General features: G+C 36.7%; 1 protein-coding gene across 1 annotated transcript in view; it reads left to right on the top strand.

Annotated features, from left to right (window-relative positions):
* LOC131048815 (aspartic proteinase 36) overlaps positions 1-11,604 on the top strand; it is a 112,193-nt gene extending 100,589 nt beyond the window's left edge. Inside the window, exon 10 of the mRNA XM_057982888.2 lies at positions 11,323-11,604. Within this exon, the coding sequence (XP_057838871.1) occupies positions 11,323-11,477 (155 nt within the window). The 3' untranslated portion in view covers positions 11,478-11,604. The remainder of the gene's footprint in view (positions 1-11,322) is intronic.
* Positions 11,605-12,927: the final 1,323 nt, after the last annotated feature.

Below are 12,927 nucleotides of genomic sequence, written 5' to 3'. Positions count from 1 at the left end.
TGTTTCATGGTATAAATCGATTGTACATGCAATGGCAGAAATACAAAATGAACTTTCGAAGGAAACTAAGACTTTCTGAGTTCTATTATTGACCAAAAACAGAAATGTTACATACTAGGTTCGAACTCTGTGAGGGGCTGTTCTCAGACAATTGACTGTAGGTTTCAGACTGCTGTCCAAGCATTTCCAGTCCTTATATGCTTGTGATTTCTCGGAGTTTATTGGACTGCAATTCTGGCTTGAGGAAGGTGTCTGAACTGTATCTTCAAACCCCCTTCAATCTGGGTGTATTGAAACTGATTTTTGGCTCTTCCTTTCGCTGAATGTGAACTGTGCATATAGCTTGCATTAAAATATCCAGTCTGGTGCAGAACGGTCCAGAACATTGGGGCTACGTCCAAGTTCTAAGCTCAGGGGTTTCGTCTTGAGGAAAAAGCATGAAGTCACCTTCTTGCAGAGAGAAACCAAAACATACAATCAGCAGAATGAATCTCAATTCCTCAATCGACCCCTTTTATAAAACTCCATGACAAAAAAGCATCGATTTTCCCTCTTCAAGTCTTGACTTAGGCGATTTGATAATATTCACTATAATTATTAATTGACCCCCAACATGACGTTGCCTAGAGTTAACAATTTTGTGACTTAAAAGTGGCCCCCTTATTAGTTATAATGAATAATTAAAATATTTTGCACAAGACTTTAGCTTTTTGGGCTCCAATTTAATTATTCATTTATTCCCTTTTATTTCTTTAATTTTTCCTAGCCCTGGGAATGAGGAAGGCTAGTAAATGCATCCCGGAGACTCATCATTCAAGAAGGGACATTACACTACAAGTGTGGTCCTGGTTTGCCTAGCGAATCATCTGCCTTCAATTTGATTTTATAAATTTATTATAGCCAATTGCCTTTTTACTCAATGGCAAATCAGCAAGTGCTCAACCTTTGTTCTGCATCAAAGAGTCATGCCTAGCTTTCGCAGCTGCTTCCCACTCTATCTTACCTCATGATTCTCTTTTGAAAGACTCATACACTATTAATAACAAAATCTGACTCACTACGAACATCAAACATTATTCATATACTTTATTGGCATTTGTCTTAGGTCGTGAAGTAGCATTTGGCTTGTCTAACCCATCTTGCTTTAAATACTTTAAAGAAGTATGATCAAATCTAAATGAATCACACCTAGGAGGCAAATCAGTCTCTTTTTAGTAGGCATTTCATCTTCCAAATAAGCTCGAGCCTCCATTTTGATGTACTTCTCAGAGTCAAAATACATGTGGAATCTGATCTTACCGCTGGCTTTTCCTGAGGGAAATCAGTCTCTTTTTAGTAGGCATTTCATCTTCTAAATCATCTTGAGTCTCCATTTTGAGTACTTTCTAATGCCATTAGATAGGACTCAAAATACATGGGGAATCTAATTTTACTGCTGGCTTTTCCTAAGAAGTAGAAGTGAAAATATCACCCTCCTCAAAATCAAGATCTCTACTTATAGTTATTATTTTATCGTACTCTTCAAGAACCTTGGTTGAACATAGAGTAGTTCAGACTAGGTACAGATCTTGGTTTGGGTGCTGTCTGGGTTTGACTTGGGTCTTACCTTGGGATTGTGGATTTGGCCCAGACATATTTAAATGTACTTGAGCTGAATCTAGAGGCTTGGGGCTATTATGGGGACATAGTTGGTAAAAAATTATTGTTGTATTTACGAATGATCATGAAGATCATTATAAAGAATTACAAAGAAATACAAAATAGAAAGTTTCTAATAAGAAACTAAAATTGCAGTATATTACATTATTGAGCATTAATAACTTAGGAAAATATAATATTAATACCCTCCCTTAATGCTCAATCTATCAACTACACCAATAGACCCCCTGAATTTTACAAACTTATCTAGACTGAGGGGCTTGGTGAGAATATCGGCTTGCTGCTCCGTTGTAGGAACATACAGCAACTGAATGGATCTGTCTTCAACCAACTGTCGAATGTAATGACAATGAAGCTCTACATGTTTGGTTCTTTCATGGAAGACTAGATTCTTGGTAAGTTTGAGAACTCCCTGATTGTCAGAGAACAAGGGAGTCGGACCTGCTTGAGATATTTGCATATCCACAAGCATCCAGCGAAGCCAAACTGCCTCACAAGCTGCCTTAGCTGCTCCCTGATATTCTGCTTTTGTTGAGGAGAGAGCCATTGCCTGCTGCTTCTTACTAGTCCAAGTGACTGCACCGGATCCCAAACTGAACACATCCAGAGGTTGATTTCTAGTCATCAACCGAGCCTACCCAATCTAAATCTGTGAACCCACTGAGTCTAGGATCATGACTCCTAGTGTAAAGAAGTCCATAATCAAAGGTGCCTTTCACGTAACGCGGCACACGCTTCATTGCTACCCAATGATCAGCCTTTGGGGCTGTCAGGAAGCGTGAAATGTAGCTCACTGCAAAACTGAGATCAAGTCTAGTAGCAGTAAGATAGATGAGCCTGCCCACTAGTTGCCTAAATTGTGTTTCATCTACAGGAGGAGAATTAGACTTGGCTAACTTAGGTGTGGAAGCAGGTTTGCAATCCTACATTTGAAACATGTCAAGCAAGTTCCTGGCATACTTAGACTGAGAAATAAAAATGCTACCATCAGTGTGCCAAACGTCAACACCTAAACAATAATGGATAAGCCCCAAATCTGTCATATCAAAATCCTTGCACAGATCTTGTTTGATTTCTGCAATCAAATGTGCTGAATTGCCAGTAATGATCAAGTCATCCACATAGACAACAAGAAAGAGAATATCATCACCAGAGTGTTTGATATACAGATTACTATCAAAAGGGCAACGCTGAAAACCATGAGCAACCAAGTACTGATCAATCTTAATGTACCACGCTCGAGGAGCCTGTTTAAGCCCATAGAGTGCTTTAACGAGTCTACATACTTGATGTTTTTTGCCAATAGCCTTGAAACCAAGAGGCTGCGTCATGTAGACTTCTTCCTGCAACTGACCATTGAGGAAGGCACTCTTAACATCCATCTGATGGACTTTCCATCCAAGCTGAGTTGCAATAGCGAGAAGAAGACGAATGGTACTCATCTTGGCTGTAGGAGCAAATGTCTCCTCATAATCAATGCCCTCCCGCTGTGTGAATCCTCGAGCAACTAATCTAGCCTTGTACTTATCCAAGGTACCATCTGCATGATACTTGACCTTATAGACCCATTTGCAACTAATGGGTTTCTTCCTTGGAGGAAGATCAAAGAGACCCCAGGTGTTGTTCTTCAGAAGGCTCTGGTCTTCTACGTCCATTGCCTGTTCCCACTCTGGAATCCCTTTTGCTTCTCTATAAGTCTGAGGCTCATAAATACTATGAATGTTGGCCATGAGAGAAAAGTTAACTGTATTTTGCTGCTTGCCCTTATTTCTGGAAGATCTACCCTCAATGAGCTCATCAGGACGAAGATCACTGATGGTCTTAGCCCACCATTTAGGCCGGAGAGTAGATGTGCCAACATCAGATGGAGGAGGAATAACTGGAACTGGAGGTGGAAGAGGATCTGGAACTGGTGGAAGATTAGCATCATTCGGAGGAAATTTAGGTAGTGCATCATCAAATACAGAATCTGCATCATCCCTCCCATCAAGTGAACAAAATGGAAGACAAACACCTAAATCAGAAGCCTTCAAAGGCGGATCCTCAGAATTATGCTCAGAGGAGGAAAGCTAAAATGGTCCTTGATCTTCATCAAAGACAACATCGCGACTGAAGATGAGACGATCAATGTCTACATCAATCAGCCGGTAGGCCTTATGGTTGTCACTGTATCCTGTAAACATAAGCTTCTGACTCTTGGAATCCAACTTAGAGCGCTTCGCATCTGGAATCCAAACATATGCAAGAGAGCCAAAAACTTTCAAATGACTAATCCTGGGTTTGCGACCAGTCTAGGCTTCCTCAGGAGTCTTCCCTTTAACAACATGAGTGGGAGACCTATTAAGGAGATAGACTGCAGTAAACAATGCTTCTGCCCAATACTTCTTAGGAACTTTTTTGTGTTCCAACATAGACCTAGCCATTTCTGTAATGGTGCGGTTACGACGTTCTACAACGTCGTTCTGCTGAGGGGTGTATGGTGTGGTTAACTGACATTTTATGCCATGTGTATCACATAAAGTGGAGAAAGCAGTAGAACAAAACTCCCCCCCATTATCAGACCTAAGAGTAATAATAGAACAACCACTCTTTTTCTACCAAGGCTTTAATTTCTGAAATATAGGAAACACATTTGATTTCTGTCTAAGAAAGTTCACCCACATCTTATGACTGTAATCATCAACAAAAAGTAAGAAATAGCTGCACCTAGTTACAAAAGTAGTATTCATTGGACCACATACATCAGCGTGGACCAACTGCAGTACCTTAGATGCTCGCCATGAGTCACCATCTTTGAACGGTGTCCTGTGCTACTTCCCAGCCTGACAAGCTTCACAAACTCGCTGATTCTGAATTTGAATTTCAGGTAGGCCATGTACTAAGTCTTCCCGAACAAGCTGAGCAAGATAGTGAATGTTCAGGTGACCATATCGCTGATGCCATAGACGGGTGATAGAGGAAGATTTTGCTGCGAAGGCATGCTCAAGAGAATCACCTGTATCCACAAGTCTGTAAAGACCATGATCCTCAATACCAACAACAACTGTAGTGCGTGTCGCACGATCAATAATAGAACACTTATGTGCATTGAAGATGACATCAAGCTGAGGAGAATGCCGCATAATCTGACTCACAGAAAGAAGGTTCAGTTCCATGCTAGGAACGTGGTACACATTGAGGAATATGAGATTCCTCCCACCAGACTGTATCTAAACGTTGCCCTTGCCGACAATTGTATACTCCTCACCTCCAAAAATAACTGAATTAGTATAGGGAGTGAATTCTGTAAACCAATCACGCCTGTGAGTGAAATGCCGAGAAGCACCAGAATCAATGTACCAAGCAGAAGATTTTGAAAGATCCCTGATGGATCCCCTTGCTGATCTGCTGTAATTTTTAAAATAATAAACTATATTTTCTTGTGATTTTGCTGATGGTCTTACAGAATAAAGAGAAGTTGCAGAATGTTTGGTTTCTTTTTGTATTTTTTTGAATATATAAGCAAGTAATGAATAAAGAACAGCAAATAAGGAAGGAAGCTGAAACAAGTAAGAACATTCAATTAAATCAGAATTGATACAAATCGTACCAGGCAGATTTTTGATTTATAATATCCAGATTATTCCCTACGCACTGGGGATGTGCTTACATCCAATAATGGCGCCAACTGAAGGGTAGATGATGAACACAAACCAAGAACACCAGCTATGGCTGAATGAAAGTCTTCACCACTTCCAGTGTAAAGTGTACTTGTTGTAATGGTGGCATCAAGCTGAAACAATTACGCCCCAGCTGGGAAATTCAACCACCCTGCTGAAACCCTCACCAAGCAATCTGAATCTCCACAAGGAATAGCGCATACACTCTGACCAATAATGCCAATGCCAAAAGAATCCACTGTCAATCAATAGCTGAGGGCTACGTCCCAGCCAGTACAAATCATGGGGTTTGCATCCCAGATTGAAGAATTGCTCTACCAGAGCAATATCGCACCAAACAAGTTTTCAATATGTAAAAGATAATGAGAAATTAGGTTTCCTTCTCCTTATATCTCTTTCCTTCCAAATTGAACCCTAAAGATATATGAAAAGTGCGCTTTATTATAAAGTCATATTTCCCAATATTGGGCTCCCAAGTATAGAAAAACACCACTTTTTCAATATAAAATAACTCCAAGTGCCAAAAGGACCTAGGCAAGTGAAAATCATTTAGAAAAGTTCAAGACCTTTCCAACGAGCTATAACACATGGTCATACGAATCCAGATGAAGCCAAAAACCCCTTATTACTCCGAAATGGCTATAGACATAGCCTTATTTAAAATATTAAAACGCTAACTTAGGAAATATTTAAATATATTAAAAATATAACCCAAATAGCTACAGAAAGCTCGAAACACACCAAAAGCCTGAAACTGAACCTGTCACTTGTCTGTGACTGATGTTGGAAATCATGGATCAACTGGCAGTCTCATCCCTAAAATCTAGGGATGCTCCTAGAAACTAGGAAACACACCCAAATTTCCTAAAACTGAAACCATCTGAAAGGTCATGAATAACCTCACGACTGGCAACTATCACGACCTCCTAAAATTTAGGGATATCCCCTAAAATCTAGGAACTGCTCCAAACTGGCTCCAAATTGCCTGTAAAGCCAAAATCTAGTCACTATATGCACTGAATGAGTCCCAATCAACCTCTGCTAGCCTACGAGACTCCAATGATAGGCCAACTCCTCAGTCTCTGATGTCCACTCTAGAAAGGGGACATGACAGATTTCACATGGTCTGCAGGTCTTTTAGCCATGAAGGCATACAAGGAAGACTCTTTCTACTCTATGTGCTCACCGACATTGGCCTTAGGCTGAGACCCTCCCTGCTTTCGCTGTTCGGAAGCTATCCGATTGCGACAATCCTTAATCAGATGGCCATATTTGTGACAATAATTACATTGAACCTTTTTCTTTTTTGAGCCTTCCTATGACTGACTAAAGCCCTTCTACTGAGAGGACTGAGATGACTGAGATTTGTCTTTATCCTTGTGAAAGGATTTGGCTGCAAGGGCTTGCTCAGAGGATGATGAAGTGGCATTGCTACCAAACTGTTGTTTCGAGCGATCCTGCTGCAGAAGTTTGGTGCATAACTCTGGAAGTTTCAGATCAACATTCATAGACGTAATGTTGAGAGTCTCTATGAAGTGCTCATAGGATTTTGGTAAGCTTTTCAGGGTTATGACTACCATATCCTCTTCCTCCATTTTCCGACCAATAGCTTCAAGCTGATCTCGAATGTCCTTTATATTTGTGAGATGCTCATGTAAGGACATGCGTTCAACCATCATGATGGAGAACAACTGTTTCTTTAGAAAGAACGCTCTACTTTTGTCGGATGTCTCATGCAACTCCTTCAGATGCTTCCAAATTTCTAAGGCTGACTTGCTGGAAGGAATCTGAGGTAACTGGTCATCTGTGACAGAGAGCTTGAGAAGCATAACAGCCTCTCGATTCCAGTCATCAAACTTGTCCTGATCTGATCCAGCTGTGGTAGAATGAGATTCTGTTCCCAAAACAAGATCATCAAGGCGACAATATTCAAAAATAGTCAGCATGCGCTGCTTCCAGGTGTTATAATTCTTGCCATTAAATCATTGATTGCCTTCCAACATCAAGTTGGTCAATGACGCCATCTTGCACGTTTCCCAATGCACAGAAAACAAAAATCAGAGAAGAGGCAATAGCATGGAATACAAAGCACAAATCCCAATGCAAATACAAGTACAAACTTCAAAAAAATTATGAAGTACGGCTAGCACGGATTTCAAAAAAAATCCGAAGACAACCCAAAATCCTTGCCAAAAACCCAAAAAGAATCTGAAATCAGAATTGAAATTTGAGACACGGAAAACGATGCACCCACAAAATTATGAAAACACCACTGTTGAGCTCTCGAAAAACCCACCAAGAATCTACAATCAGAAATTTTTTTTGACTTGATTTGAATGGTAAAAACCCTAATAAAAAATTCAGATTTCCGTCCAAAAATGGCAGAAAAAAAAAAATTGCAGGTGGAAAAAATCGCGTCATGCACAGAGGATTAATGGCATCGCGGGACGAAGGTCTTGTTAGAAAGAAATCCGCCACAGAAAACACGAAGAACAGTAGAAAAAACCGCTTGGAGGAAAACCCTTTTAAAAAAAAACAGAATTTCGAATTCTGAAAATATCGTAGGCCCTAGATTTGTTTTTTCACTGATGAAAAATTTCATTCGAAAATTTTTAGAAAAACCAAAATTTTTCTTTTTGCTCTGATACCATATTATGGGGACATAATTGGTAAAAAATTACTGTTGTATTTACAAATGATCATGAAGATCCTTATAAAGAATTACAAAGAAATACAAAATAGAAAGTTTCTATTAAATTATTGAGCATTAATAACTTAGGAAAATATAATATTAATAGGGGCAGGACCTCGGGCGAACCCAATGAGAAAGTGTCTGGCACAAAAAAAAGGTCATTTTAAATGAAAAAAAGAAGACTCTAAGTAACCGTAAGACCAATATGATAATTTGTATTGATTTTCTATGTACAATTGCACTAGTATATTTTGACTTATCTTTAGCATTTTGACAATTATATTGAATCATCAATTCTCAGCTCTGTTTTGTATTTAGTTCTGAAATTAATTGACAAACTGTCAAATCTAAACTGGCAATGTAGAATAGCTACCTTGGTTGTCAGCATGCCCATGACTTTGTAGGCAATAGTCAACAAAGACAAATTTCTTGGAACCCTTATCAAATATTCTAGAAAGCTAATTTGGGGAAATGTTTCTTTGGTTACTTGTCTGCTCAAGCCTCATGTGATGTGATCCATTACAATGCCTTGGATGGGATCCTATTGGGAACATAGATAGTAGTGTTTATTGCTTTTATCGAAAACTCATAGCTACACTTGTACTCCTTAGCATAGATTAGCGCATTTCCATTGCCACTTGATTCTTCCTGTTACTAGCTCCATTTTGTGGTGGCATATAAGGGGTAGGAAAATTTCTTTTCAATCCTTATGCACAAATATCAACAAATGCTTTTCTGTTAAACTTGTCACCAATATTACTACTACAAAGGAGACACTTGGACACTAAAACCTTTCACTGAATAACCTTTTGGTTATATATTTAATTATTAAGTAAATATTTTTTGAAAAGAAATTTTTTAAAATAAATTTCTTCTCTGTATATGTTTTAAGGATATATTTTAAGTCAGTCTTATAAATGTTATTTAGAAGTACTTACATTAAATGGAGTCCCCAAGTAAACATTATTCTCTAACAATAATAGTATTCAATTTTGACAACAAATTTCTACAAACATCTATTCATCCCAAGTTGTCGGTTATCAAGTCAGTAAATTCTACCATTAATTTATGGAGATATTCCATGCCTATCAACATTGATTTGGTATGGATTGATCTGGACTCTAAACGTTAGTCTAGGAATTTATTGGGTTCTTATCACTTATTGATCTGTTATTAGTGTAGTAATCCACTATATAATTCATTAACACGAATCCTATTTAACCTTCATGTATATTGATTGACAGCATTTTTGTTCCATGTGCAGATTCATGGAAAACAGTTCTCATTTAATTAGTTTAGTGGTGATAACTGCAATTAACAATGAAAGAAAGAAAGTTTTAAGTTTTAACACATTCAGTGCATAAAATGTACATAAGAGTTGGAAGAAAACTGCAAATGACATAGAGAAACCCAATATGAAAGAAAACTTGAGAAGAGTGAGGGATTTCCTCCTCAAGCCTTTATCTTATGAGCTGTTACAATGGTTTACCGCCTTCTAGAGACTTTCATGGACTTCTCTTGCACAATCAACAATCTCCAAAGATCATACAAGCCCTGCAATTGCTCCTACAGTTCCCAATTCACACTATCACTCATTTAAGGCTCAAATGCTGAAGCAACATAAGCTCAAGTCAGTCAAGATGCTAAGAAAAAACTAAGATCTGGTTTGCAGGTGTATAATGAACAAGAGTAGGAGGCATATGTCTGAGGGGAGCCCAAGAATCTTCTGGAAATGATGCACATGAATTTGGATTTCTTTAGCTACTTCAAATCACAGACTGTCTTTTTGCCCTATCTGGGATGGTTTTGGCCGTGAGGTAAACCATCCCTGGTGATTATCACTACACAAGATGAGTTTGGCTTTGATCAAACTCACTAGACAATTTCGATGGGGATCAAACTCACTGCCCATGCCTGGTTTATTAATGACAGCAACATCCTGAGTTGGGATCATTCGAGACACCTTTGGCTTTGTTCTGCCTCAAGCAGCTCTTTTGATGTGCATTATTACCAAACGAATCACCAAGAGTATTTTGTGCAAGGATAAGTATTTTTGATAACAGTAAGTGAAGTCAACTATAATTTCACTTACTCAACCAATGCATTTAGATTATTTACCCTCTACAAGTGCTTCAAAAACAAGTCTCCAAAAGAGGATATGTAATGGATCCAATTTGTCATCTTTTCTATATGGCCTTAATGGAGGAACATCTATTTATCAACGTGCACCTTAAACACCCACTTCTTATATCTATACACCTATCATGCATTTTATATTTATATATTTATTTTGAATACTACTGTTGGGGTATTACATTCACAGTAACCAAGAATGGAGTGGCAGGTGTTTTTCTGAAATGGTTTGAACATCCATAGATTGACTATTTCAATTGCCTCACGTGACTTCCTGAAACCAAATCAATCATTAGTATTCTTTGAATTTGGAGAACTTAGCAACTTTTGTGAAGAATGTCCCAAACTTTTATTATTGGAAACCATATATCAGAAGTCTCTAATGTGATACAGGGAAAATTAGAAAATGCATGAAATAAAATCCATTTAGGATGTAGTGCAATATGTTGCTATTACTAAACTAAGAATGACAATAGGAATGTAAGAATTCTAACCCTTTTTTTGTAGATGAGAATAAATATGAATATGGCTTAAAAATTCAAACTATTAGATCCTCGCCAAATAAATTTTGGACAAAATGAACGTGGCCGTTGTAAGATTGTATACTTCTTAAAGAAGAGTACCAAGATGAAAGCGCTAAGTGTGGGAAAGGATGATAATATGAGTTCAAAGGGTTTAAAATCTTACTGCAATCAACCACCTCAAGGGGAAGTCCAACCAAGTCTATCTTTAGCAGCTTTAACTGCAGTTGTTTCATGTGCAGACCTTGAAAAATCAACAGTATACAAAGAAAAAGTAATCTTTCTTATTGTTTCTAGCAACACTCAATTAGTTGGATATTGAGTGGGCGCTATTTTTCTCCTAATAATTTTGTAGTAATTTTTAGACAGAAAATAGTTTCACAGATAATATTACATCAACATGCAGTCATATAGACCCGGAATCCTCACATAAACAAAATTGGTCAGGCACAAGTTTCTTAGTTCTTATAGGCGAAATCTTGGTCTCATACCCAGCCTTGTTTGTATTATTGCCTTCCTATATAATACTGCAAAGTTATGCATCAAGTGCTGTATGGTACATAATGCAGCTTTTTGTAACTGTAGGTTCCTTATGTTTGGGAATAGCTACTTCCTAGGACTATTTGGAAATAATTTTATGTAATGAATTGGATTGCAGGTTCCTCAAGTATTCAAATGAAAGGCAACAATGGTGCATCTGAATATGTACATGCAACAGAAATTTCAAATGGCTTTCTTATCAGAGTGGGCAGATTCCCAGTCTTCTTAGTTTCTCTACTGACAATAGTCCTGCTTCAGTTGAAAAGCTTGTGAAATGTACTTAATTATTTTTTGATTAATATTTAATTTTTGCATGAAATGTCAATGCATATTGATCTGTATGTACGTATAGTGCTTGGAAAGTTTATAATCATTTATCAATTTTTTTCATTTTGAAGTCCCTAAGAGGCTTACAATTGTGAGAATTCCTTGTCGCAATTCATCTTCCAAATCTCCTCTCAAATAAAGAGAATCTTTACCAACATAATAAAAAATTCTGTTAATTATTCAACACATTTGGATCTGAGATTTTCTTTTATCTTCTGGTACTAGCCACTGTGTTAGTTCCTTAATAGTTCATGAACATACCCAAAAAAATCTTTTCTTGATTTGGGCTATATTTTATTTATCTTTTTAATTTTAAAAAATAAAATAAAAAATGCACTTAAGATACTTAAGTAGCGGCTTCCATATGTCACAAGGTATTCATGAATTTGTTTTAGCAAGAAGATATAAACCCACGTCCTTATAACCGGATTTTCTCACACATAGGGGAACGTCTGAACCAATCGGGTGACGTTTTTGGCACTATTTTCTCTTCTGGATTGTTATGTACTATGATCCAATGGTTCACTTGCAATAGCATTAAAGTTGTTAGGGTTAACCAAATTTAGGTTCTAATAATATTCAAGTGCTTTCAAGCCTTCTAAAAATACATTTTATTATAATATTTTTAAAGATAATATCGATTGCCTTAAATATATCATGTTAAAATTTATAAATAAATTGTAAATATTTAATATTTTTAAAAATATTTTGTTATGATTTTGAGAGGTAGATTTTTTAAATTTTTTTGAGGAGTTATATTATAGCATACTATTAAACTAAAATATGAGAACATCAAATTACAAATATGCCAATTTTTCACAATGATTTTTTACATCCAATGCAACAAATTAAAATTAAAATTAATAATATACTCAGTTGTTTCCGGATTAGATTGTGTCTGATTTTTTGCATCAATGTTTCAGATAAAATTAAAATTATTTTATTTTCTAATTTTTAGGTATCAACATAGGATAAATTTTGTTTTCTACACACAAAAGATTTTTATATTTTGTAATTAAAGATATTTATCAAACATATGATACCTCAAACAAGCATTTTGGTTGAAAATATAGACACCAATAAATGTAAACATATTTTTATAGATTTAAAACTAAGATTTTGTAACGGCTTTTTAATGATAAAAAAAAAAGACTAAGATTTTGTAACCATGACAAACAAAGGTTGCATTAATTATTAATATCCATTCAATTTACGAAAATCCTTTCACACAAGTAGTTTACATGAAAATTTAATAGCAATTTGACATATAATTATGATCACCAAATGTGAGTGCATAAAACACTTCGAAGTATTTATAAGGAATTGCATATTCACGCATTCAACCAATTCTCACAATTTGTGTGGCATCACAATTCTTTTTTAAATAGATGCAAAA

This window comes from Cryptomeria japonica, chromosome 10 (genome assembly GCF_030272615.1).
Source record: "Cryptomeria japonica chromosome 10, Sugi_1.0, whole genome shotgun sequence".
Lineage (NCBI taxonomy): Eukaryota > Viridiplantae > Streptophyta > Pinopsida > Cupressales > Cupressaceae > Cryptomeria > Cryptomeria japonica.
The sequence above is the reverse complement of the archived record's forward strand: the minus strand, read 5'-3'. Positions and strand labels throughout refer to the sequence as shown.